A 27895-nucleotide genomic window follows, 5' to 3' on the forward strand; every position below is an offset into this window, starting at 1 on the left:
TCCTATCCCGGGGAAGTCCAATCTCTGATTTTGGGGCAGGAGTCCAATCCTGGGCATGACTCCTCCATAATCATAGGGCAGGGGTGTCTGATCTCGGGTGGTTTGCCCCAATCTTGAGCTGGGGGGTGTTTTCTGATCTTACCATGGAGGAGCGGCAGCACCTCGATGCTAGGAGACGTTTTATGGGGAAAGCTTAGGGGAAGCACTTCTGCTGTTCTCAGCCCTCGGGTATTGCTGTAAATGAACTTAACTTGTCCTCAAAAGCTGTTGGGTTTCTGGAGGCCTCAGAAACCTGACTGGTCACAGTAAATCAGGTCAAGTCAGAGCCTTCTAGACTCACTGAAATAATTGCCATCCATCCTCCTGGAAGTGGGCTGACCGCACATGCTCCTGATGCCCACCATTAAACTGGGATTTGGGCAGCTTGTCGGTGTGTTGGGATCAGGTTTGAGATGTTTTCAATTTTGATCTCTGTTTTTTGGGGTGTAAAAGTTCAGCCCCATGCCTTCAAATCCTACCATGCCATTTTTTAAATCTGTAGATCAAAAGCTGGTGGCAATAAAATGGGTAAGCTGGCTGGTTCACTTGCTGTCCTGTCGGTAAGAAAACTCTGTATAATTACTCAGTCTGGCCTGTATCTCACTCCCAGTGAGTTCTCCCAGTGAGACAGAGAAGACAGCCAGGAGTGAGGCAGCAAAGAGTGAGTTTGGGAATTTGAATCGAGGTGGGAATTGAATTAAATTAAATTGAATCAGTAAGGCAGCTCCTTTTAAATTTCAGGAGTTTAAATTAATTTATATTAAGATAGTATTGTGCAGTGTAGGTTAACAAGGGCTGCCCCACCCACTCACATAACTGGTTGGCAGTTAAGTGTCAGTCACTTCAATCTACTTTGATCTAAAAGCAGGTGGGGGAGGGGAGTCAATTCAGGACAGTTTAAAAAGAGCCACTTGTAAACTCACTCCCAGTGAGTTCTCCCAGTGAGCCAGAGAGAAGACAGAGCCAGGAGTGAGATGAGACACAGCTAAGAGTGAGTTTGGGAATTTGAATCTAGGTGGGAATTCAAAGCTGGGTGGGGAGGAAGTGCTTTTTATGACTGGTAAGTAGTGTTTCTGTTTTTCTGTTTCTTTTCATTGGTATATTTATTTATTTTTTTCTTCGTTGTTTATTTATTTATTTAAATTTGGGGGGGGGAAATTGAAATTATTGAAGTTAACCGAAGATTTAAGACATGGCAGGAGATCTCAGACCCGTGTCATGCTCCTCGTGTGCGATGTGGGAGCTCAGGGACACGTCCACTGTCCCTGGCTCCTTCACGTGCAAGAGGTGTGTCCAGTCGCAGCTCCTGTTAGACCGCTTGACGGCTCTGGAGCTGCGGATGGACTCACTTTGGAGCGTCCGCGATGCTGAGGACGTCGTGGATAGCACTTTTAGCGAGTTGGTCACACCGCAGGTGAAAGGTACTGAGGGAGATAGTAAATGGGTGACCAAAAGACAGAGCAAGAGTAGGAAGGCAGTGCAGGTGTCCTCTGCGGTCATCTCCCTGCAAAACAGATATACCGCTTTGGATACTGTTGAGGGAGATGGCTCACCAGGGGAAGGCAGCAGCAGCCAGGTTCATGGCACCGTGGCTGGCTCTGCTGCGCAGCTGGGCAGGAAGAAGAATGGCAGGGCTATAGTGATAGGGGACTCAATTGTAAGGGGAATAGACAGGCGGTTCTGCGGACGCAATCGAGACTCCAGGATGGTATGTTGCCTCCCTGGTGCAAGGGTCAAGGATGTCTCGGAGCGGCTGCAGAACATTCTGGGGGGGGGAGGGTGAACAGCCAGCTGTCGTGGTGCACATAGGCACCAATGATATAGGTAAAAAACGGGACGAGGTCCTACAAGCTGAATTTAGGGAGCTAGGAGTTAAACTAAAAAGTAGGACCTCAAAGGTAGTAATCTCAGGATTGCTACCAGTGCCACGAGCTAGTCAGAGTAGGAATGTCAGGATAGAGAGGATGAATACGTGGCTCGAGAGATGGTGCAAGAGGGAGGGATTCAAATTCCTGGGATATTGGAACCGATTCTGGGGGAGGTGGGACCAGTACAAACCGGACGGTCTGCACCTGGGCAGGACTGGAACCGATGTCCTAGGAGGGGTGTTTGCTAGAGCTGTTGGGGAGAGTTTAAACTAATGTGGCAGGGGGATGGGAACCAATGCAGGAAGTTGGAAGGTAGTAAAACAGGGACAGAAATAAAAGGCAGTAAGGGGAAAGTGTAAGGCAGAGAAGCCATAGTCAAAAATCAAAAAGGGCGACAGTACAAGGTACAGTGACTGAGGGGAGCTCAGTGAATAGGACCAGGAATACTAAAAGAAATAAAACGGGAAGTGAAAACATTAATGGTAAGCGACGCGGCAGGTTGTTACAGGAAGATATGGGTTCGACGACAAGGAAAATTAGGAGAAAGGTTAAGAGGAAATATAACTTAGGAGAGGTTACTGATCGAGTTGTTAAGATTAAGAACAGAGGTAAAAAAGCCTACATAAGTGTACTTTACCTGAATGCTCGTAGTATTCGGAATAAGGTAAATGAGTTGATGGCGCAAATCATCGTGAATGACTATGATTTAGTGGCCATTACTGAAACATGGTTAAAGGATGGTCATGACTGGGAGTTAAATATCCGAGGGTATCAAACTTTTTGGAAGGACAGAGTGGATGGTAAGGGAGGTGGTGTAGCTCTGTTATTTAAGGATGACATCCGGGCAACAGTAAGGGATGACATCGGTGCTATGAAGGATAAGGTTGAATCCATTTGGGTGGAAATCAGGAATAGTATGGCGAAATAGTCACTGATAGGAGTAATCTATAGGCCACCAAATAGTAACATTATGGTGGGGCAGGCAATAAACAAAGAAATAACTGATGCATGTAGAAATGGTACAGCAGTTATCATGGGGGATTTTAATCTACATGTTGATTGGTTTAACCAGGCCGGTCAAGGCAGCCTTGAGGAGGAGTTTATAGAATGTATCCGCGATAGTTTCCTCGAACAGTATGTAATGGAACCTACGAGGGAACAAGCGGTCCTAGATCTGGTCCTGTGTAATGAGACAGGATTGATTCAGGATCTCATAGTTAGGGATCCTCTCGGAAGGAGCGATCACAATATGGTGGAATTTAAAATACAGATGGAGGGTGAGAAGGTAAAATCAAGCACGAGTGTTTTGTGCTTAAACAAAGGAGATTACAATGGGATGAGAGAAGAACTAGCTAAGGTAGACTGGGAGCAAAGACTTTATGGTGAAACAGTTGAGGAACAGTGGAGAACCTTCCAAGTGATTTTTCACAGTGCCCAGCAAAGGTTTATACCAACAAAAAGGAAGGACGGTAAAAAGAGGGAAAATCGACCGTGGATATCTAAGGAAATAAGGGAGAGTATCAAATTGAAGGAAAAAACATACAAAGTAGCAAAGATCAGTGGGAGACTAGAGGACTGGGAAATCTTTAGGGGGCAACAGAAAGCTACTAAAAAAGCTATAAAGAAGAGTAAGATAGATTATGAGAGTAAACTTGCTCAGAATATAAAAACAGATAGTAAAAGTTTCTACAAATACATAAAACAAAAAAGAGTGGCTAAGGTAAATATTGGTCCTTTAGAGGATGAGAAGGGAGATTTAATAATGGGAGATGAGGAAATGGCTGAGGAACTGAACAGGTTTTTTGGGTCGGTCTTCACAGTGGAAGACACAAATAACATGCCAGTGACTGATGGAAATGAGGCTATGACAGGTGAGGACCTTGAGAGGATTGATATCACCAAGGAGGTAGTGATGGGCAAGCTAATGGGGCTAAAGGTAGACAAGTCTCCTGTCCCTGATGGGATGCATCCCAGAGTGCTAAAAGAGATGGCTAGGGAAATTGCAAATGCACTAGTGATAATTTACCAAAATTCACTGGACTCTGGGGTGGTCCCGGCGGATTGGAAATTAGCAAACGTGACACCACTGTTTAAAAAAGGAGATAGGCAGAAAGTGGGTAATTATAGGCCAGTGAGCTTAACTTCGGTAGTAGGGAAGATGCTGGAATCTATCATCAAGGAAGAAATAGCGAGGCATCTGGATGGAAATTGTCCCATTGGACAGACGCAGCATGGGTTCATAAAGGGCAGGTCGTGCCTAACTAATTTAGTGGAATTTTTTGAGAACATTAACCGTGCGGTAGATAACGGGGAGCCAATGGATGTGGTATATCTGGATTTCCAGAAAGCCTTTGACAAGGTGCCACACAAAAGGTTGCTGCATAAGCTAAAGATGCATGGCATTCAGCGGAAAGTAGTAGCATGGATAGAGGATTGGTTAATTAATAGAAAGCAAAGAGTGGGGATTAATGGGTGTTTCTCTGGTTGGCAATCAGTAGCTAGTGGTGTCCCTCAGGGATCAGTGTTGGGCCCACAACTGTTCACAATTTACATAGATGATTTGGAGTTGGGGACCAAGGGCAATGTGTCCAAGTTTGCAGACGACACTAAGATAAGTGGTAAAGCAAAAAGTGCAGAGGATACTGGAAGTCTGCAGAGGGATTTGGATAGGCTAAGTGAATGGGCTAGGGTCTGGCAGATGGAATACAATGTTGACAAATGTGAGGTTATCCATTTTGGTCGGAATAACAGCAAAAGGGATTATTATTTAAATGATAAAATATTAAAACATGCTGCTGTGCAGAGAGACCTGGGTGTGCTAGTGCATGAGTCGCAGAAAGTTGGTTTTCAGGTGCAACAGGTGATTAAGAAGGCAAATGGAATTTTGTCCTTCATTGCTAGAGGGATGGAGTTTAAGACTAGGGAGGTTCTGCTGCAATTGTATAAGGTGTTAGTGAGGCCACACCTGGAGTATTGTGTTCAGTTTTGGTCTCCTTACTTGAGAAAGGACATACTAGCACTGGAGGGTGTGCAGAGGAGATTCACTAGGTTAATCCCAGAGCTGAAGGGGTTGGATTACGAGGAGAGGTTGAGTAGACTGGGACTGTACTCGTTGGAATTTAGAAGGATGAGGGGGGATCTTATAGAAACATATAAGATTATGAAGGGAATAGATAGGATAGATGCAGGCAGGTTGTTTCCACTGGCGGGTGAAAGCAGAACTAGGGGGCATAGCCTCAAAATAAGGGGAAGTAGATTTAGGACTGAGTTTAGGAGGAACGTCTTCACCCAAAGGGTTGTGGATCTATGGAATTCCTTGCCCAGTGAAGCAGTAGAGGCTCCTTCATTAAATGTTTTTAAGATAAAGATAGATAGTTTTTTGAAGAATAAAGGGATTAAGGGTTATGGTGTTCGGGCCGGAAAGTGGAGCTGAGTCCACAAAAGATCAGCCATGATCTCATTGAATGGTGGAGCAGGCTCGAGGGGCCAGATGGCCTACTCCTGCTCCTAGTTCTTATGTTCTTATGTTCTTATGTATCTGACTCCATTCCCATGCCAATCCAGTTGGCTTGTAACTGCCCATGCCAGGTGATCAAGGAAGCCACTCAGTGTATCAAACCGCTACAAAACATAAGACCGCATTGACTACAATGGTTCAAGAAGAAAGCTCACCGATATCTTCTCAGGACAATTAAGGATAAGCAATAAATGTTGGCCTTGCACATTCTGAAGATTACTATTTAAAAATTAATTGATGAATGCTGATGTAAAGTTTCAATATAATTTGAGGAAATGATTGATTTCACCTTGAAACCCTGGTGAAACTATTTCTCTGGTATCCAGTTAGCAATATCATGGTTGCACTGGCTGATTTATCGAATGGCCTAATACCATTATCATACATGTGTTTGTCCAGCATTAATATGGTTTGGAGTGAGTTAGGAAATAACCAAAACCAAATTGTTACCAGACTGCAGCTCTGAGGCTCAGCTGAAGATTAGTTGGTGACTTACTGAGGAAGACTGAATGGATCCAAGTGTTAACAATAAAATATGACTTGAAACAGAAAAAGCAACCTTACTGTGATAATATTACATCATTGGGCAATTGCCCTTGGCATTAATCATTTTGGGTGTCTGGCAATGATTTTCTTAAATATGAGCAGTTGTGTAATGTATTTTTCAATGATTATGCAGACATTGATGAATGTAACATAGCCACCTATTGCCATCACGGATGTGTCAACACAGCTGGTTCCTATTACTGTCAGTGCAACACAGGCTTTCAGCTGGCAAGCAATAATCGCACATGTAGAGGTAAGCATCTGTTCCTACTCATCCAGGATACCTTGTATTAAATTATACGGCAACATGGACAGTGATTTCAGTATTAGCGTAAGGAAGCTTTTCCATCCAATGCTTTAAGAGTATATTTAAAAGCGCCTGCTTTATATTTAAAGGCATAATTAAAGCTTTGCAGGAGATTTCATTTTAATTTTCCTCCCCTTCACTCTATAAAGGTATACTACTTGTTATTCTGTTGAATGGAATACCCTGTTTTATGATTTACATGTGACATCAGGTAAGGGTAAAGTTCCGTCCTCTGAAGGGTTATTCACTTTAGCATTAAAGAACCTTTCAATCTCTGTAGTGACATCATTAGAAACTGGCAGTCATTGTTTCTGAGTAACTTCAAACCATTTTTTTTACATTGTGAGCAATACCCCACTGAAATACTTTCCTACTTGTATTGGCCAGGTTGGCCTGAAGCCATAGGTCATACTAATACTTGGTGTTCCAGAGATTCCACAAAAATAAATTCTTGTAGGCACATAAAACAAACTGCCTTTTGTGTTACAATAAGTGTAATGTAAGAAGTAATTGTAATTAGCTCCCCTGATGGCTTGCTGAGTAATTGCACTGCATAATGTGGTCCTGAGTTGTGATTATCAGGAATACCCTTGGTATTCCATCATAGAATCCCTACAGTGCAGAAGGAGGCCATTCGGCCCATTGAGTCTGCACCAACCCTTCAAAAGAGCACCCTACCTACGCCCCATCCCCCACCCTATCCCCGTAACCCCACCTGGGGCAATTTAGCATAGCCAATCCACCTACCCTGCACATCTTTGGACTGTGGGAGGAAGCCCACGCAGACAGGGGAAGAATGTGCAATCAGAATCCTTGTTGAAGTTAATCGCTGCTGGAGGGCAATAAAGCACTTTAAGTTAGCCTCAGGACCCCTGGCCTCGGGTAGCAATAACTTCTCACTCCTGGCTGTAGTTCAGTGCACATGTGCTAAAAGGACCAGGGTTTGGCCGTCACGATCCTGGAAACGGAAAGCGCACCAAGAATCAATGACCAGGAATTTCCTGGGAGCTGCTTCCACTCAGTCATCCTAACCTCACCAGATGCGCGGCAAAACCCCAGTTATCACATAGCTGCCAGGGTTTGTGTCGTATGTCCAGCTATGTTACAGCAGTTGAGGAAATGAAGTGCAAAGGAAATTCCTGGCCAGAGTCTACACTCCTACGGGAAGAATAGCCATTTGGGCAGCATACTGGATGGCTACCAGGGTTCAGGAAACTGTACTTTAGCAAGGTCAAGAGAGAATTGTGGAGGGATCTTCTAAGAAAAGCATTATGAACAGATGTTGCATTATTATTTCCCTCTTGATGCGAATTCTCAAGTCAGTCTCTACGTTTTGGCTTTTTTCTGTTTGGAGTCAACAAAGATTTGACCTCCAGTACAGTGCTGCTTTCTGTAACTTTACAGTAGATGTTTTGGTTGGACACCTATAAAAACTGTTTGCTTAAACTGACAATTCAGTGCTACTAAGGAAAAATCAAAATAAGTGAAACAATATTTCAGGCAGAACATGAGGGAATCTGGAGATTGTTGCTATGCCTTGTGGACTGGCCTGGATAAATTAACACTTGGCTTTCTTTCTGTGCAGGGTATCCCAGTTTGAACCTGTGCTATTATGAGTGTTAATCTTCTATTTAAAATGGAGAGATTCTGTTTGCCAAATGTAGCAGTCAGCAATCCTTTACAAATAAGTAATAATTTCCTGCAATATTATATCATGAAAAAAATCAACACTGATTGTCAGAAGTTATTGAAGTCGAATGAAAGGCTGAGGGCTACTTTTTATGCCAAGTATTTGCTATTTTGAAGAAAAATATTTGTCTCAGGGGAATTTTTATTTAAAAAATATCTATTTTGGCATCAGCTTGTAATCCCCCATGCAACCACCACCACCTTCCCGAGCCATGTCCCCCTCCGTTAGGATACCGAATAAAACCATCACTGAGTACATACTTCAACATGGATAACAACTTTTTAATGCAACAAATCTTGAAGATTTAGAATGATAAGTGCACACAGATTTCAATGTATCCTTCAAAAGGAAATTGGATAATTAGTTGAGGGAGAAAAACATTGTAAGGAAATGGGGAAAGAGCGATAGAGAGTGACTAAAGCTCCTCCGAAGAGCCAGCACAGAGTAGATTGGTCAATTAGCCTCCTTCTGTGCTGTACGATTCTATGATTCTAAGCGCTGAAGTGGTTCCATGGAAAACAATAAGGTGGTTGCAACTTCACCCAGATCTGTGAGCCATATTGGGACAATCCCACCTTGGGAAACCATGCTATTTAATGGGAAACCTGCATTGCTACACTCTAGTGGTCAGTCCCAGGGCAAGCATCTCCAGAGAGATTTTCATCTTATCTGAAATTGGAGTACAGTTTCTTTCTTCTGAGTTTATAAATGCACTGTAATGCTCCCTGTCAGTCATACTGCTTCACCAATGTAGCAGCGTTGAATACCCACTCAGCATTCTCCATGTTCATAAGGGCACTGACTTTTTACAAATATATCAATCAAAATATACTTAAGTGAACTGGTAGGGGTACTGGGAGAGAAGTTTGTGAAAGGCAGTCTGCTCAAATGCACCTTGGAAAAATGGGTCTGTAGCATTTCACTTGAAGGCCCCTTAAATCTTTCTGTAATTTTACTTGAAAAGAATCATCTTACTGAGATTTTGAATGATGATTACATTTTTTCTTTTCCCCCTTTAGATGTTAACGAATGTGAAACAAGCGCTCCGTGTGATCACCAATGCTTTAATATTGTGGGCTCGTTCATCTGCCAGTGTGACCAAGGATATGAATTAAGTCCAGACAAAGTTACTTGCAGAGGTAAGGACTGAATGCTCTGTCAACATGTAAGATCATTTATGCAACTATTACAACCAATGTGCGATAGCTTGTCTTTCTCTTCAACTTTCATACATAAAAATGAGAATGTAATCATTTTGACCATTTAGTGATGTTTAGAGCCAACAGCATCTTTCTGTCACCCAGTTTAATACTTATATAGGTTAACATTGCATACACAGGGTCCAATGTTTTGGCCTTAAATGAGCTATCAAACATTGGGTGGAATCTTCTCCTCCTAGCAAATTCTCTGCCGTTGAGACCATGGGCTGGATTCTTCCGCCCCGCCCACTGCAAGATCACCACATTACCTCAGGCGGGATTCTCCGGTTGCCAGGCAGGCGCGGCCAGAGAATTCCGCCCCGTGTGTAGGTCCTGACCCCGATGGTACCCAGTCCTATGTACCCAGTCCTATGCAATCTTCCTAGAGACAGATCATTAACAGGAAGCCACTGGGAGCTCTGTCCAATTAAGGACCATGGGCAGGCTTCCCAGCAGGAGAGCCAAGGAGCATCTACGGCTGCATACAGATGTAGGGGGAAGACAGCTCAAGACGGAGACACTGAAGTTTTTGTTAAATTGTCCGCAATGCAGAACTTGAGTATCGTTGAAAAAAAGCGCATGGCAAAGCTTTTTATCTTGCGCTCATCAGGACATTCGCAAGAATACCAAATGGAAAGAAAACAACAATTTATACTTTATGAGAAGAGAGTGCTAATTGGTTGGCATGTGATCTCAAATTGGTAGAGGCATTGCCATGAAGAATGCACAAGTTAACTAATGACTGACAGTTAACTGCCAAGCTTTGTTTAAATTCAAGCCAGGCAAGTTGACTCTTGATTGGTCAAAGCATTGCTCTGTGGAATGAATCCAAGGATGGCTGTTCACAAGGCTTCATTGAGCCTTCTGTCAGTCCCCAGTTGAAGAAGTGGTGTCATCAGTCACTTCTCTTCAAGAAACAACCCTGACATATTGCTGAAAAGTGCAGATATTGTTGATTGTTGCAGAGCAAAACAACCACAGCAGCTTCTAGAAAACATGCATTCAGGTGCAGAATGATTGGGTTGGCATCACTCATCAGCTTTATTTTAACAAAATATAACCCTGATTTGCTTAACTCGAGGCTGTCTGGAAATCTCCTGTTGCCTTACCATTACAGCCGCTGACAGCACTGCAACCCCGCTAGAAAGCAAGTGCAGATCTGGTGCCAATAATTGATATAATTCACTTACTGCTTCTGAAGGAAAGCTCAGCTTTCTGACACACTGCCTGTGGGGAAAATCTATATGTGATCTTATTCTATAAAGACTCCAGTGTGTATCTACAGGTGGTGCGCACCAGAATTCAGTCTCTTTGGATTCATTAATTAGTTCAACAATTCTTCCCACTGATTAAATTTCTTATTTGCTTTGGTGAAATTTAACCAAAAATGCCAGAATGTCAATGGGATAGTTTTCTCCTTCTGTCACCCGGTTTAATACCAAGTAGAAGCAGACGATGTATACAGTTGTTAGGTGCAGAGTAAAAACCCAAGTATTCGGCTAAACATCAGAACCTTATCCATACCTCATTGGTGTGAACAAATCCAGTTGAGCACATCTGTACATCTCAGCACATTCCAGGATTACAGTTGACATGACTCACATTTTACAACTGTTCACGTTCAGATATCATCAGCAAGAAAATATGAACTTATGCTGCAGGTTTTACATTTTTTTAATAAGCTGTTAAAATGGTCTCTTGTAATGCAGATGTTGATGAATGCGCCTACTCAAGCTACATGTGTCAGTACCAATGTATAAATGAACCAGGACGGTACTCATGCCTCTGTCCCGAAGGATACAAACTCCTGGGTTCAAGAATGTGCCAAGGTGAGGTAATCCAAGCAATAGTTTCTTCTTTCCTATATTAGAAAAATGAATGCTATCTTGGATACTGAAAATGTAAAAGTTTGTCTTGCATTTAAGTTTGCCTCTGGAGCATCACAATACCTCAAAGCATCACACCTCAAAATTACCATAAGCCTTTAAAATTACAAAGATGATGATAAACTTAGATAATTACTACATGTTAACCTGACGATGGTGATGGATTCCACTGTCCAATTCATAGTTTCATAGAATTTACAGTGCAGAAGGAGGCCATTCACTAACTTGGTCCTTGGTATGAATGGCTTTCCGATAATGAGAGGCTGGGTAAATTAAGCTGATGAAGAATGAGGGGCGATCTCATTGAAACATACAAAGTCCTAAAGGGGCTTGAACTGAGGGATTGTTTCTGCTGGTTGTGGAGTCTGAAACATGGACATACAGCATCAGGTTAAGGGGCTGGTCATTTAGGACTGAGATGAGAAGAAATTACTTTGTTCAAAGGGCTGTGAATCTTTGAAATTCTCTGCCTCAGAGGGTTGTGGATGTTCCATCATTGAATACATTGAAGGCTGGGATAGACAGATTTTCAGTCTCTCAGGGAATCAAGGGATATGACGGGGGTGGGGGGTTGAAAAGTGGGAGTTGAAGCCCAAGATCAGCCATGATCGTATTGAATGATGGATGGGCCACATGACCTCTTCCTGCTCCTATTTCATGTGTTTCTATGTATTCACAGTTTTTAGTTCAACATCGTACCTGATTATCAAGCAATGTTTAGCCTATTGGCAGTAAATGTTCAATCCACTAATAGACTGTTTATCTGGGTAATTCTGCAAGAAAGGAAAAATGGTTGCTATTTTATCAAGAACAATTTCCATAGTAATTGTTGCATTATTAAGTCACACCCCTCAATCCATAGAATCCCTATACTGCAGAAGGAGGCCAATCGGCCCATCATTTCTGTACCGACCCTCCAAAAGAGCACCCGACCTAGGCTTACTCCCCCGCCCTCTCCCTATAATCCGGGTCCCTGGCGCTGTGTGGCAGCAGTGCTAACCACTGTGCCACACAGCGCCATTCATGATATTAGTGTTCCTTGTCAATATATTACACCAGTGTTAAACCTGTAGTATTATATACTATACTGTATATAATATACATTGCAGTGTTCGGATCCAGTTCTGGACCACTAACATTTAAAAAGAAATCGGAGCATCTCATTTTATCCAATAGAACTACTCCACAGGATTTCACCTCTTTAAGAAAACAAACTGTATATAAACAAAACATGCACTATATTTTTAACGATATGGTTCATAACTATATCTGTTTGGCGTTCAGGTTTACTTCCTACTTCACCCAAGAATGCTCTTGCAAGATACACCAATCTTAAAGTCATTTACTTCCGTGAGGAATACACATATGTACGTGGAGGTTCTGATTATTTTTCCAATACTTCCAAGTTAATTCAGCTAATTACTTTCTTTTGCAATAAGGACTATTGTAGATTCTCCCACTGGCCTCAATCTTCCAGTTTATGTTCTTCACAAGTTTCAAACTGCCTTCCATGCAGTCAGTTGTGACGTTAGTGTTTTACTCTGCTAACAGTGCAAGTCTGCCTGTCATTTATTTTGGTTAATTTCTCTCAGTGAGCTGAAAGCCACACAAGGTCCAAACTGCAACTAACCTCTCCAACTAATCTCACAAAGTTCTGAACCAATCATGATGGCACCTCGGGGGGAGTCTTGCTGGAGAGTTGAAGCCCCGGGAAGTAGGGCTCTGGGCAGGGTGTCACCTGGCACCTTGCCACTGCCACCTGGGCACCCTGGAAGTGCCACCTGGTACTACCAAGGTTTCTGGTGGCACTGCCAGGGTGGTTGGGCACTGCCAAGCTGACAGTGCCAAGGGTCGGGCACAGAGGAGCCTTGCCCATAAGAGGTGGAGTGAGGAGGGCCCGAGACCCCGGAAGAGGTGAATTGGGTGAAGTGGGGAGATTCTGAGGCCACGGTTGGGGTGCAGAGGGGGTTGAAAGATTGGAGCTGCCTTTAAAAATGGTGTCCAGATTCGCGAGTAGTCTTTCTACACTGGCAAGTTGAGCTAGCCAGTGCAGTAAATGACTTAAAGAGTGACCTCGACAGGAGTTCCTTGCCGAGGCTAAAAAAAACCAAAGTGTCATTTAATAGCGGGGTCCTAATGTGCCGAGAAATACCCCGCTAAACGCGCTGTCCATTGACTTTGTTTCTCTTTCCACAAATGCTGCCATACCTGCTGAGTATTTAGAGTAGTTTGTGTTTTTATTTCAGGTTTCCAGCATCTGCAGTATTCTGCTCTTATGTAATTGTAACAATCACTTGTACTTATTTAACTGGAGTGAAACATTACAGAGGGGTGGTTCCCCCTTCTACAGTGGAATGCCTCCAAACCCGTGATCAGCCGACCCATCTCCAGCAATTGAGATTTCACCCACTGCTATTGCTTCCCCTGCAATCTCTCCCCAGTTGCAGACTTGCAAGGCAGGCTTTCCCACCCCTCAGCCAATCAGCTTCTCAAACTGAACGGCAGCAATGAAGAAAAAATTAAAATGAGGTCCTGCCGTTAAAATCAGCTGGGCCTCAGACTTTCCTGTAATCCCAGGAGCTAGTGGAGATTGGTGAAGCCACGGTGAAAACCTTCAGTGACTCAGTATGGAGAAGGATTTAAGAATCAAAACTGTAATCAAGTCAGAGTTTACATTAATGTGAAGACATGAAGGCCAGGAAGAATGTTGGAATAGAATAGCCCAGTGAACGAGAGAACATCTTAATGTAACATTCTTTTCTATTGGTGCCTGTTAGCATTACCAGCTCCTTTATTCACAAAGTGGGTACAGATCTCAAATTGGTGCCATTATTATCGAATCAATTATTATAGAATTACAATGTCTTCCCTATTCCTGTCGGTGCGGCAATCGCTAACTCACAAGTTGACCCGTGATCACTACCGCAATAGCCTTTCAAGGATTTATTGTACTTCAGGGACAATCATCCTGCCCCAACTTAATATTTTCAGGTGTTCAATTTTTATTTTCCTGAAACAGATATAAATGAATGTGAAACAGGAAGTGTTTGTGAGGAACAAGAGAAATGTTGGAACTATCATGGTGGACATAGATGTTATCCTCAAAATCCATGCCATGAGCCTTATACTCAGATGTCTGAAAAGTAAGTAATAACATTTTTCCAAAAGTCATGATACAGGAGGAAAACAAATGGAAATCAAAGGATAATTTTCAACATTAGAAAATCAGCTAATTTTTCTTTTCATTCAAAGGATGTGGGTTTTGTTGGTTAGGCCACCATTTTATTTTCCATCCCTAGTTGCCCTTCAGCAGGTGGTGGTGAGTTGCCTTCTTGAACCACTGCAGTCCATGTGATGTAAGTACACCCACAGTGCTGTTAGGGAGGGGGTTCCAGGATTTTGACCAAGTCAGGCTGGTGAGTGGCTTGGAGGGGAACTTACAGGCGGTGGGGTTCCCATGTATCTGCTGCCCTTGTCCTTCTAGATGGTTTTGGTTGTGGGTTTAGAAGGTGCTGCCTAAGGAACCTTGGCAAGTTGCAAGTTATAAGCTACCAAATGAAATGCTGCAAATGACACATGTAAGTGTTCACCATTTTGTCACTCTGAAATGTACCATCAGGTCAGCATTTTCTTAATGACTGTAATAGTTCATCTGTACTAAAGCAAAAATAGTTATTGCTGACTAATCTTCAAATTCCCTAATTGTAATTACAATCCTGTATCTATTATAAAAATTTAATGTTGATTCTTTTCTGGAGAATCTGGGGTAGGCTCCTCTAAAACATTGTAAAGTTTGACATGATGACGATACATTCTGGTTAATTTTAAGCATGTTTTTTTTACCATCAATAATTTTTCAATGTAACAAACTGGAGCTAATTGGCATGTAGTCTGTTAGCTCAGTTGGCTGAATGGCTGGTTGTGATGTGGAGCGACACCAATAGTGTGGGTTCAATTCCCGTATAAGCTGAAGTTATTCATGAAGGCCCCGCCTTCCCAACCTTGCCCCTCACCTTGTGGTGACCTGGTTTAGCTCAGTTATCTGGACAGCTGGTTCATGATGCAGAGTGAAGCCAACAGCACAGGTTCAGTTCCGATACCGGCTGAGGTTCTTCTTCCCTCCCCTCACACACCGCTCCCCAGTTTCTCTTCTCACTAAGATTTCATTTCCAACTTCTGAGTCCTCGTTCTTTTCCATTTTCCTTTCATTTTTCCATCCTTTCCGTTCCCTTTCTTCTTCATCACCATCCATTCTCCCTCTTCACAGTCACCCATTTGCCCTCCTGCAATGCCATCTTACTTCAATATCATCCATTTCGCCCCTTCTATTACCATTCATTTCCTCTTCTTTGCTTCCATCATTACAATTTAGTAATTCAATGACAGACCATCATGACCCACCTACCAATCAACAGAAAGGCTTCTAACTGCTTCACACTATAGGTAATAAGGTTGTTCTTGCAAGAATTCCCAGCCACGGTATGCAGTGTACAGATCCACTTTCATTAGCAGCAGAGGAAACATCCAAGGGATGGGGCTGGTCTGGTCCGGCATTGGTAGGACGTAAACAGAAGCAGGACTGAGAGGGACCTGACACTTACTGATTTTGTCAGTAAACACTGTTGGTATGCAACTTACGGGTGAGAATCTTCATCCCTGGTGATGGTGGCCAGGATTTCCCACCCCATCATGGCAGGACCCGACATGGATTCATAAAATTAAAGTGCAAAAGGAGGCCATTCAGCCCATCAAGTCTGCACTGGCTCTTGGAAAGAGCACCCTATTTAAGTCACACCTCCACCTCATCTAACCTTTTAGGACACTAAGAGCAATTCAGCATGGCTTATCTACCTAACCTGCACATCTTTGGACTGTGGGAGGAAACGGCTGCACCCGTAGGAAACCAATTGTTATGGGCGAGGCGTTTTCAGAACCCCAAAATGTATCATGGAGTTCAACCAACCTCTCCCTTTAATGGATTTGTTGCTTTTCCTAGCAGACTGCTTTTTCCCTTGGTGTGGGATTACAATTATGGACATGTGGGTTTTTAAACACAAAACATTGTTTATTCCATGAACTCAACTTAACATCTTAAATAAACATTGGATCTCTTAACACCCCTTACTTCAAAGATACGGTAGCATTGTGGATAGCACAATTGCTTCACAGCTCCAGGGTCCTAGGCTCGATTCCGGCTTGGGTCACTGTCTGTGCGGAGTCTGCACGTCCTCCCCGTGTGTGAGTGGGTTTCCTCCGGGTGCTCCGGTTTCCTCCCACAGTCCAAAGATGTGCGGGTTAGGTGGATTGGCCATGATAAATTGCCCTTAGTGTCCAAAATTGCCCTTAGTGTTGGGTGGGGTTACTGGGTTATGGGGATAGGGTGGAGGTGTTGACCTTGGGTAGGGTGCTCTTTCCAAGAGCCGGTGCAGACTCGATGGGCCGAATGGCCTCCTTCTGCACTGTAATTTCTATGAAATCTATGATAACTCAGAAAATACTGCAACAGTAAATACTTCCTTAAAATGTTCCTTCAAACTTCCAAGAGACTTAACACCTTTAAACAAAATCACATCAGGTTAAAGGCTTCACTATTATAAGTTTAAATCACCCAAATGATCCAGAGATAGTCTTTCATGGCAGAGATCCAGCTCACTGCAAAACACAGACACACACAAGCTGTTTTTAAAACTAACTGCAGCTCTCTGGAAACACACAGACACTCACCAGCTCTTTCTCCAACAGCAAAACTTAAAACTGCAAAATGGCTGACCTGAAGATCAGCTCCACCCACTCTTCAACATCACTGTTTTCTTAAAGGTACATTGCTTAAACATCCAGTTCTTAAAGGCACTCTCGCATGACACAACGCAGACACGGGGAGAACATGCAGACTCCGCACAGACAGTGACCCAAGCCAGGAATTGAACCTGGGACCCTGGAGCTGTGAAGCAACAGTGCTAACCACAGTGCTACCATGCCACTGTGCATCCACTATTTGTAGGGCCACTTCCTTAAGTACACGGGGATGCAGAGGCTCAGGCCCTGGGGACTTATCAGGTTTTAATCCCATCAATTTCCCAAATACAATTTCCTGACTAATAAGGATTTCCTTCAGTTCCTCCTTCATGCTAGACCCGCTGTCCCCTAGTATTTCCGGAAGGTTATTTGTGTCCTCCTTAGTGAAGACAGACCCAAAGTAATTGTTCAACTGATCTGCCATCTCTTTGTTGACCATTATGAATTCACCCGATTCAAACTGTAGGGGCCCTACATTTGTCTTCACCAGTCTTTTTCTCTTCACATATCTATAGAAGCATTTACAGTCAGTTTTTATGTTTTCTGCAAGTTTACTCTCGTATTCTATTTTCCCCTTCTGAATTAAACCCTTTGTCCTCCTCTGCTGAATTTTAAATTTCTCCCAGTCCTCAGGCTTGCTGCTTTTTCTGGCCAATTTATATGCCTCCTCTTTGGCTTTAACACTATCCCTGATTTCCCTCGTTAGCCACGGTTGAGCCACCTTCCCCATCTTACTCTTGCGCCAGACGGGGATGTACAATTGTTGAACTTCATCCATGTCTGCCATTGCCTATCCACCGTCAACCCCTTAACTATCCTTTGCCAGCTTATCCTAGCCAAAGTTAGCTTTCTTTATGTTCAGGACCCTAGACTCAGATTTAATTGTGTCACTCTCCACCTCAATGAAGAATTCTACCATATTATGGTCCATGGGAGATTGACTTTCAGCAGGACTGGATGATCCTGGTGGTGGGTGGAGTCAGGCATATGTCTCTGTTTCCTGGTATTTGGGAAGAACTATGTGCCTTTGATCAACAAGAACAGCTTACATTCATAATGTTCATGTAGCAGAATAAAATATTCCCAGGAGCTTGACAAGAGAAAAATCAATAAAAACATGCTTGATATCCATTGACAGGAGGAGATGACAGGGCAGGTGACCAAGAACCTGATTAAGAACAATGACTGGATTCTCCGGTCCCCCAGCCACGTGTTTCTCGGCGGCGCACCAATTGCGGGCAGCGTGATTCTGCAAACCCGGTGCTGGTGAATGGGATTTCCTATTGAAGCCACCCCACTCCGGCAGGAAACCCGTGGGCAGGAGTGCGCTGGCAGCGGGAAGAGAATCTGAACGGCTGGAGAATTCCACCCAAAATCTTAAAAGATCAGAGGGGGTTAGCAAGGGAGTGAGGATTATGGAGGGAAATTCCAGAACTCTGGGTCAAAGCAGCTGAAAACACAGTGGAGCGATTCAAATCAGGGATGTGCAAGAATCAAAGGAGTGCAGGAATCTCCAAACCTTGTCAAGCTGGAGGAGTCTACAGAGATAGTCAGGGGCAGAAATAACAAGAACAAGGATATTAAAACCGTGATATTGAGCTGCACTCTCCAGTTCCTCAGCCGTGTGTTTCTTGGTGGTGAATCGTCCACTGGTGGTGGGATTCTGTCTTCCTACTGCTTGTCAATGGGATTTCCCATTGAAGCCATCCCACGCTGCCGGGTGATCTGCGGGCGGGGGTTCGCAACCGGCGGGAAAAGTGAATCGCAACAACCAGAGAATTCCGGCCATTGTCAAACAGGGAACTAGTGAAGGTCAGGCAAATGTGATTTGGAGTGAATTAAGTTACAGGCAGCAGAGTTTCGGATGATATTCTCTGGTAGAAGATGGGAAACTGACCAGTGGAGAATTAGCATAGTCAAGTCTAGAGGTAACAAAGAGTTTCAGCAGCAAATCAACTGAAGCAGGATTGGAATTGAGCGATATTATGGAGGTGGACGTAGGCAGCCTTGGTGATATGTGGCCAGAAACAGAACTCTGGGTCAAACACAACACGAAGGTTCCAAGTCGTCTTCCGCAGAATGAGACACTTTCCAGGGAGGCTAACAATGATGATGGAATGGAGTTTTGTGGTGGGGATCAAAGACAGTGACTGGAATCATCCAACCCCACTCCGTGGAACGTTTTTCTATGGCAGAGGCGGCACACCATTGGCTGCCGGCAGGGTCCACCGATCCCGCCGAAGTCGATGGCAATTTGAATGGCTCGCCCGTCCTGCCGCCAGGGAACCAATGGTGGGGATCAACAGGACCAGAAGATCCTGCCAGTGGAAAGGATTCGAAAATCCCGCCCAATGACTTACGTATTCACAGTATTTTGTTGGAGGAGATTTCTACTCATCCAGTATTGGATGTTGGAACTTCCTGGACCAGAGACTAAATGCAGTGGCGGGTGGAATTAATGGTGATTTTCCCACTGATTGGGAATCGCACCCAATCTCACGCTTGGAGCCTCATTAAATATGCGCTGATGAGAAGCTCGCCAAATCACACATGGCGACTAGACCAATGGTTCATCTGTGCCCTCCCTCCCTATCCTGTCTGTAACCAGCTGAACACGCATTACTCTCTATAGCCCAGCTGTGCGGACGATCAAGGTGGAGATGGCTCCAAGCAAAAGGACAAAGCAGTTCCAAGGTCCAGCACTAGCTGCCTTGAGGCTTTTATTCATGTTTTGTGGCAGCATCGGCACCGGGATGTCCTCTACATGAGGGATGGTTCCAGGATGCTCCATTCCTTTTCATCACACTCCATCTACATGCAGGCCAAGCTTGCCCACAATACAAGGGAGAGACCCCAGACTGGAAGAGGAACTGTGGACATCCAGCATCTCGCCAAGTTTGAGGAGGATGCCACCAAGTTGGTGGTGAAGGCAGAGAGAGATCGCTCCTGTGAGGAAGGCAGAATTGACCTCTCCCAGCAGTCCAGTACAAATGAGCTCTCCATGAGTTGAGTGCATTCCGACATTCATAGTGAGTGACATGCAATATTGTATTCCGCCTGTTCACGTACTAAACCTATCTACACTCACTTACAGACAGCAGCAGGCTCAGAAAGACCAGGGAACATAAGCCCCAGTCCCTTGGCCACCTCAGAGGATTATGAGAATCCATTTGAAGAAGACCTGTCATTGTGTTCACCCGCACCCTCCACCACCGCAGAGACATAGATGGATCATAGATGTAAATTAGGCTCTTGGTCACTTTCTGGCGAACACCTCACTGACACATCTCCGCAGCAGTCAGAAGCAGTGACAGCCCAGGTCTCTGGCACTTGGAGGATTGCTGGTGAATGGGCAGTCACTGAATCTGTGTCTGATGGTGAATTTCTAGAAGCAGCCATCACAAACATGATGGAGATGCAAAGACAGGTATCAGAATATCAGGTAGTGTTGCAAGAGGCAGTCAACAGACTGGAGCGAAGGTTGGAGGAGTCCGTCGCATTTTGTCTCCACCTTGGTCCCGGAGGTTCTGCAAGATTTGCATTCGGGCCTTCACTGAGTCACTGTAGACATTGGAGGGATCCGTCAGTGGCTAGGTGAGAGGGGAGCAGAGCACCTTGATCTCCCTCCAGGTGCCCCTTCTCCTCAAGACGTCAGGCAAGAGCCCTCGGAAACTCACAGGAAGGGCACCAGCAGCTGGACACACTGGGGCCACCAACACAGATGACTGAGAGTATCCAGCTGATCCCAATCCCACCTGCCTGTGAGCCCATCATCTCCTGCTGCACAGGCCAACAAGAGCGCACCTGTCTCACAGCAGGTGACCCAAATCAGGATGGGGCCCTCCATGCCTCAGCCTTCCAGAGGATGCCCACCAAAGGCAACAGGGCACAGCAGTGAACAGATTGCCTCGCCCTCTGCTGTGCATGTCGGGGATCCGCCAAAACATAGCAGAAAGGTTAAAAAGATTAAGAAACTTTGATAACACTTTTGGGTGTTCACTCGTTGTTTATGTCATGCATCTGTGTAAATATATTTGCTGTTCATGACAATAGTCTCAACATTTGAATGCATTGAGTATATGCATCTCTGTGAGCTCGTATTGCGAGGGTGGCCCTACCTCCCACGCCGTGTTTTCCTCCCTTTGTGAGCTTCACATTCATGTGATGTCTGGATGTCTCAAGTTAGTTACCCAGTCAGGAGATGTGTCAGCCCCTTTACTGAAAGTGACTGCAAATTGCATTAGGAAGTGACATTCATTAAAAGACACCATGGAGTTATGCTTGCTCAATTGCCTTGCAGGGTTACCACTCATGTTGTCCCATCGTCAAATAGCTGTCTTCATTGTCTGTGCCAAGCACAAGACCTGCATCCCTGGTGGTCTCTCCAGTCATGTGCACATCTCTGTGGTAGCAAGAAAGTGTCTCATTCAGGAGGCCATGACTGCATCAAGATCACTTGGCAGAGGCTTTGCGCTGGTGTGCTGCCTTTCATTTCCCAGAACATTGAACACAACTCTCGCTTTCCAAAGACCAGAGCCTGGTGAAACATGAGCGTTGGAGATCCAAGGCCCAATGCTGACCTTGCTTTCAATGTTCGTGCCACTAAGGAACAGGAGAAATGTGTTTGCGTATCCTTGGGTGCGCTTTACTGCTCCTGGAACCTTGTGGCTATGAGTGTGTCACCGGCATGTCTTCCGTGTTTTGCTGAATCAATCGCATCCTCACATGGAAGCTTCCCATCATCAACCTCTTCGGGTTCCTGCAATTTCAGGTCTTCATCACCCGAGGAGTTCTCAGCCTCCTCCATGTCTTCCCCTGGCAAGTGATCTCCCTTTTGAAGCTACCGATTGTGCTGATCGCAACAGACCGTAATGATGTGGGGCACCCTTGTACTCAGAACCCCACCTGAACAGTCCAAGCATTGGATGCACATTCAGGACGCAGTAGTCTATTTTTTAAAAATAAATTTAGAGTACCCAATTATTTTTTTCCAATTAAGGGTCAATTTAGTGTGGCCAATCCACCTAACCTGCACATTTTTGGATTGCAGCCCCCGCAGACATGGGGAGAATGTGCAAATGCCACACAGACAGTGCCCCGGGACCGGGACAAACCTGGGGATGCAGTAGTCTTCACTATGAACGATTTTTGTCAAACTAGATCAGTGGGAAGTCTGACCCGCTATCAGCCTGCCATGGAAGTGATGAAGGGAGAATTTCGACTCATTTTTCTGCTGGCGGAAATCCGACATTTGGCCTCGCTCCGAAGTTCTGCTCCCGCTCTCCATCAAACCCAGTGCTGGTGGGAACAGGAAATTTCACCTGCTCTATATGTCAAGTCAGAGCTAGTGGTGGGGCCCAAAGACATCGTGGTGTGATAGTGTCATCGCCCTGTATGTGAAACCTTGTACATTTTCAAATAATATCACCGTGGAACACAATATAGATGAGAAATGGAAGAGGACCAAGTAAAATCTTTGGGGTAACAATGTGAGAGTGGAAAGAGAGAAATCAGGTGCAAGAAACTCTCTGGCTACCATGAGGCATGTCATGGGAGTGTACCTTTAAGAAATGCGTGTTTATCAAATAGCTGCAGTGATGTCATTGTGTGGGTGGAGCTGGGTTGTGTCTCTGGTTTTTACTTTTGTTTTGAGCCGGAAGCTGTTTGTGGCTCTGTGTTTTACTTTTGGTTTTAGACAGTTGGGAGCTGCATTCAGACAAAGAAGGTTTATTTTGGTCTCTCTCTCTCTGTATGTTAAAAGCTGTCCAGATCACTTGATAATTTAAAAGTGATAACTGTCTTGTGTAAAGAATTTATACCTACTGCTTTGTTGAAAAGGGTGTTTGGCTTATGGATATTGTTAGGAAAGGTATTAAGGGTTACATATAGAGTACTGTATCTGTGGGGGGTATTTGTGTTGATAGTTGATAAAATGTTTACTCTGTGTTTATAAAATGTTAACTGAATTCATAGAATAAACATTGTTTTGTTTAAAAATACTTAAGGTCTCTGTTGCATAACACCTGGTAAGTAGGCCCTTGTGCCCCTCGTAACCAAAATCTACTAAAAGTTGTCGGTCAGGTAAACTCCATGATGTACTTTGGAGTTTTCTAAACCCTGGCCCATAACAGGTATATCAGAATGGATTCAGAATCGGTCTGTTTCACAGAACTGGACGATGGAGGAGAGATACTGGAGCAGAATTGTATGTTCGACTATGGTGAAATCTGCAGATAAATCAAGAAGGAGAAGAAGGAATAGATGATCATATAACCATGGAATTCCTACACTGCAGAAGGATATCATTTGGCCCATCGAGTCTGCACTGACCCTCTGAAAGTGCACCCTACCTAGGCCCACTCCCCTGATCTGTCCCTGTAACCCCACCTAACCATCTGGACACTATGGGGCAATTTAGCATGGCCAATGCACCTAACCTGCACATCTTTGGACTGTCATGATTAAAGTCACAAATAATGTTATTTATAACTCGAAGAAGAGGTGGTTCAGTCCTACAGCCTAATTGGAGGGATTCAAACTTGGAATTGTCGAAAAGATGGGCATGAATTTGGAGAGTGTCAACACAAAGAGAAGTTGGAATGGGACTGTAGTTTGTAGGTACAGATCTTTGATTTAATTCATATATACATTTAGGACCTACTGCACTTCACCAAAACCTAATCCTACAATATGTAACAATCCTGTGGCATTATTCCAAAAAACATTGTAGGATATGTTGGGCTTTAGCATTCTTAATGACGCTTGCTTTGCTTTGTTTGTTTTTCATTCAGCCGCTGTGTCTGTCCAGCAGCAAATGCAGCCTGTCATGATCAGCCTTATTCCTATGTGTATAAATACATGAATGTTCGATCAGATAGATCTGTCCCTTCTGATATCTTCCAAATTCAAGCAACAAGCGTTTACCCCAATACCTTCAATACCTTCCAGATCATCTCTGGGAATGAAGGCGAGTTCTATCTGAGGGTGAGTAATACTTTAATTATCAACCATTTTATTGATGAGGTGGGATCCAAAAATCTGCACATCGGCTGAAATGCACCCAGTGGGAATCTCCGCCATTTTCTTCTTAATGGATTGCATCCCACCACTCGGCACCACTCAGGCTGAAGAGGCCAGATGGTAACACCAATCTCTGCCTAGTCCCTAGGTCGAGAATTGTGTGGAAGGTTCCCAGAATACGTCTCCAAAGAAATAATTATTTGTTGCTCCCTCATTCCCTCTTCTGGTGGGTGGAAGGGTGCTCTCCTGTGCCAACTGCCATGTTTGGGGTTGGCAGACTCTTCATCCAGTTAAATATCATCCTGAAAGGTTCTGGGCAAACGATATGTGGTCATATAGTCTTTAAACTAATTTGTTGTTGAATACAATTTACCCTCAAAAGCAAAGGGTGCAAATGGTGTTTGTATTTGCAATTAGAAAGCTAAACAAATATTGTATTTCCAGCTGCCCCCAGAATGATATCAGCACCACAGCTTTCCACATAGAGCTCTCCATAATGCCACTATCTAGTTCTTGGCCCTACATAATTGTCCGCAACAAATGCCTTGTCTATGTGTCATCTGTGTATCTGGATGCGACCCCAAAAGCCCACAGGTGCATCCCCAGTGATTAGTCCTGGATCACGTCCACTAGTGCCATCCAGCTGATACCTGCCAGTCTGCTGGGTGCCCATACCTTATCCCACTCAGATGGAAATTCTGACACCTTCCTACCACTGGAAGCAGGGACCAATCCGTATCCCCAATCAGGTCTCCTGTGTGACAATGCCAACCCAACTATTTCTTTAAACATAGGGCCACAACCTTCCTTTGGATTGTATGCCACTTGTTTCAACTGGACCATCTGGTTAATCCCACTTGCAGTCATTTGGCGGTGACCTTGGGCGAAATTCTCCCCCAACGGCGCGATGTCCGCCGACTGGCGCCAAAAGCGGCGCCAATCAGACGGGCATCGCGCCGGCCCAAAGGTGCGGAATGCTCCGCATCTTTGGGGGCCGAGCCCCAACATTGAGGGGCTAGGCCGGCGCCGGAGGGATTTCCACCCCGCCAGCTATTGGAAATGGCGTTTGTTGCCCCGCCAGCTGGCGCGGAAATGCAGCGCATGCGCGGGAGCGTCAGCGGCCGCCAACAGTTTCCCGCACATGCACAGTGGGGAGAGTCTCTTCCGCCTCCGCCATGGTGGAGACCGTGGTGGAGGCGGAAGGGAAAGAGTGCCCCCACGGCACAGGCCCGCCCGTGGATCAGTGGGCCCCGATCGCGGGCCAGGCCACCGTGGGGGCACTCCCCGGGGTCAGATCGCTCCGCGCCCCCCCCCCCCAGGACCCCGGAGCCCGCCCGCGCCGCCTGGTCCCGCCGGTAAATACCAGCTTTGATTTATGCCGGCGGGACAGGCAATTTCTGGGCGGGACTTCGGCCCATCCGGGCCGGAGAATTGAGCGGGGGGTCCCGCCAACCGGCGCAGCCCGATTCCCGCCCCCGCCCAATCTCCGGTACCGGAGACTTCGGCAGGGGTGGGGGCGGGATTCACGGCGGCCAACGGCCATTCTCCGACCCGGCGGGGGGTCGGAGAATGACGCCCCTTGTGTCTTCTGGACCAGGGAAGCAAGAACTCCGAACAAAGCACATTCCCATCCGTGGCTCCTTTCACCATCAATGTCCTTGTAAGAGGTGGACAGAGCTTCTGTCCGTTATGTGGCATAAATTGTTCTTTTTAATTGGTCATTGCCATATTCCTAATCCCCAGGGTTACCAGTGGAGTCTCAAAGAATTCTTGCTTAAATTGAGGCACATCTATGTTTTAGAGGTATCAATTGAAAAATGCTGATTTGCAAAGTTTTCCATTCACCCAGATTATTTAGTGCAAAAAATGAATTTACCATATGTCAATTTAACTTAATAGGCACTCAACCCCTCACTTCTCAGAGGGAATGTACCAAACTTCCACCGTGCCTTTGGTAGGCATTCTGTTGAACCCAGAGGAACCATATAAACAATTGTTATCAGCTGCTTTTCTTTTATTGATTCATGGGATTCGCTCACAAGGCCAACAGTCACAATTCATCCCTAATTGCCATGGAAAAGATGGTGGTGAGCTGCCTTCTTGAACTGCTACAGTCCCTTTACTTGAGATATAGCCATAGATTTGTTAGGAGGGAGTTCTATGATTTTGACTTAATGACAGCGAAGGAACAATGGGCGGGATTCTCTCACCCCGGGGCCGGGCCAGAGAATCGACAGGACTGGCGCGAATCGCGCCACGCCTCCCAGACGCCGGTCCGCCGATTCTCCGGAGAGCGGAGAACCGCCGCCATTGGTGCCGGCACAGTCGGCGCGGCGCCGGTCGGGGGCCGCTCTACGGGGGCCCACCCCCCCCGGCAATTCTCGGTCCGGGATGGGACGAGCAGCCACGCTAAAAAAGCCGAGTCCCGCCGGCGCCATCCACAGCTGCTCTTAGCCGGTGGTACTTTCGGCATGGATGTATCTGGGGGCGGCCTGGTTGGGAGGTGCGGGGGGGGGGGGTCCGACCCCAGAGGGGGGGTCCAACCCCAGGGGTGGCCTCCGCTATGGCCTGGCCCGCGATCGGGGCCTACCGATCAGCGGGCCAGCCTCTCGGGCTGGGGGCCTCTTTTGTTCCGCAACGGCCCCTGTAGCCCTTCGCCATGTTGCGGCACGGAGAAGGGAGCCACCACGGGGCAATCACGCCGGTTCCACTATGCATGCGCATGTTGGCACCGGCCCCACTGCGCATGCGCGGACCCTGCGGCGCCCATCTGATGCCTGTAGGGGTCAGAATTGCTGCTCCAGAGGCCATGTTGACGCTGTCGGGAAACACGACGACGTTTACGACGGCGCCTCAGGATCCGAGAATCACGCCCAATATATTTCCATGTCAGGTTAGTGTGTGACTGGTAGTGTTCCAATTCAAATAGTGCTCAATCTTTTTTTCTTAAATCAAATTCTGAACCCTGCTTGGTGGCATCACATGCCTGCAACCACAGGTGTGCATACCATTAATCATTATGGAGGCATATCTGACACGATTACCAGAAATGCCCAAAACTCCTTCTGTCACTCAACACCCCCATTTCCCCAGGCCTGTCCCGAGAATGAGAGGGCTACCCCTCACCTTCAAAAGTGTGCAACGTAATCTGGTGAAGAGATGATCTGCCCCATCCAACCTTCGCATTTCAGGGACTGTTGCCTCATAAAGGAAGATTTAAACCATTTTCTTTTTAATCACTACATTATTTTCTTATTTCACATTTTTGTATTCCTACAGCAAACAAGCAATGTGAGTGCAATGCTTGTCTTAGTGAAACCTTTAACAGGACCACAGGAGTACATTGTGGATCTGGAGATGTCAACAGTCAACGCCGTAATGAATTACCGGACTGTGTCTGTGTTGCGGTTGACAATAGTAGTGGGACCTTATTCATTTTAGTTTAGGTGGCACTGGCATGAATAACCATCGTAAAGCATTGATTACCACAGCATTTAACATTCTGGTGTGTTTATGTAATTTGCTTTATGATTCAATTTAACTTTCACTTTTGTATTTTTGGGTCTTTTTGTACAAAGTGCCTTCAATAATGTGTAGAGATAAACTTACTGAAATGAATATACATTACAAATTAATATTTAAAGCTACATAAAGTTCTATTATGTTCGCTATACAGCCAAAATTAAATACTTAATATCATGATGTACAAAGTTGTTTTCTAATCAAATAAAATGTACTTCATATATTAAATTGTCGTCTTTGCAATATTCTTTCTGCTGTGAATTCGAGTCACAATATTATGAATATCAATCATTTACCTTGCACATAAAAATTTCATAAAGCGGACGAATTTTGTGGTAAAGTGATTGCCTGCACAACATTCACTTCTGTAAGCACAAATGTATTGATAGCTTGTCTTCAGTGAAAGTGAAGTTTCAAGTATTTTATTAATGATAATGGAGTTCATGTTAACAAGTGATGATGTTATTGTACAATAAATATAATGTGAAAGTTATGAAGCATCATC

The 27895-nt window shown here is 45.0% G+C and overlaps 1 protein-coding gene across 1 annotated transcript in view; it reads left to right on the forward strand.

Annotated features, from left to right (window-relative positions):
- The window catches only part of LOC140423905 (EGF-containing fibulin-like extracellular matrix protein 1), a 158961-nt gene extending 131343 nt beyond the window's left edge, over positions 1-27618 (forward strand). The window contains exons 6-11 of the mRNA XM_072507822.1: positions 6104-6223; positions 8987-9106; positions 10876-10995; positions 14072-14195; positions 23640-23832; positions 27148-27618. Of these exons, the coding sequence (XP_072363923.1) occupies positions 6104-6223; positions 8987-9106; positions 10876-10995; positions 14072-14195; positions 23640-23832; positions 27148-27309 (839 nt within the window). The 3' untranslated portion in view covers positions 27310-27618. The remainder of the gene's footprint in view (positions 1-6103; positions 6224-8986; positions 9107-10875; positions 10996-14071; positions 14196-23639; positions 23833-27147) is intronic.
- Positions 27619-27895: the final 277 nt, after the last annotated feature.

This window comes from Scyliorhinus torazame, chromosome 1, assembly GCF_047496885.1.
Source record: "Scyliorhinus torazame isolate Kashiwa2021f chromosome 1, sScyTor2.1, whole genome shotgun sequence".
In the NCBI taxonomy this organism is placed as follows: domain Eukaryota; kingdom Metazoa; phylum Chordata; class Chondrichthyes; order Carcharhiniformes; family Scyliorhinidae; genus Scyliorhinus; species Scyliorhinus torazame.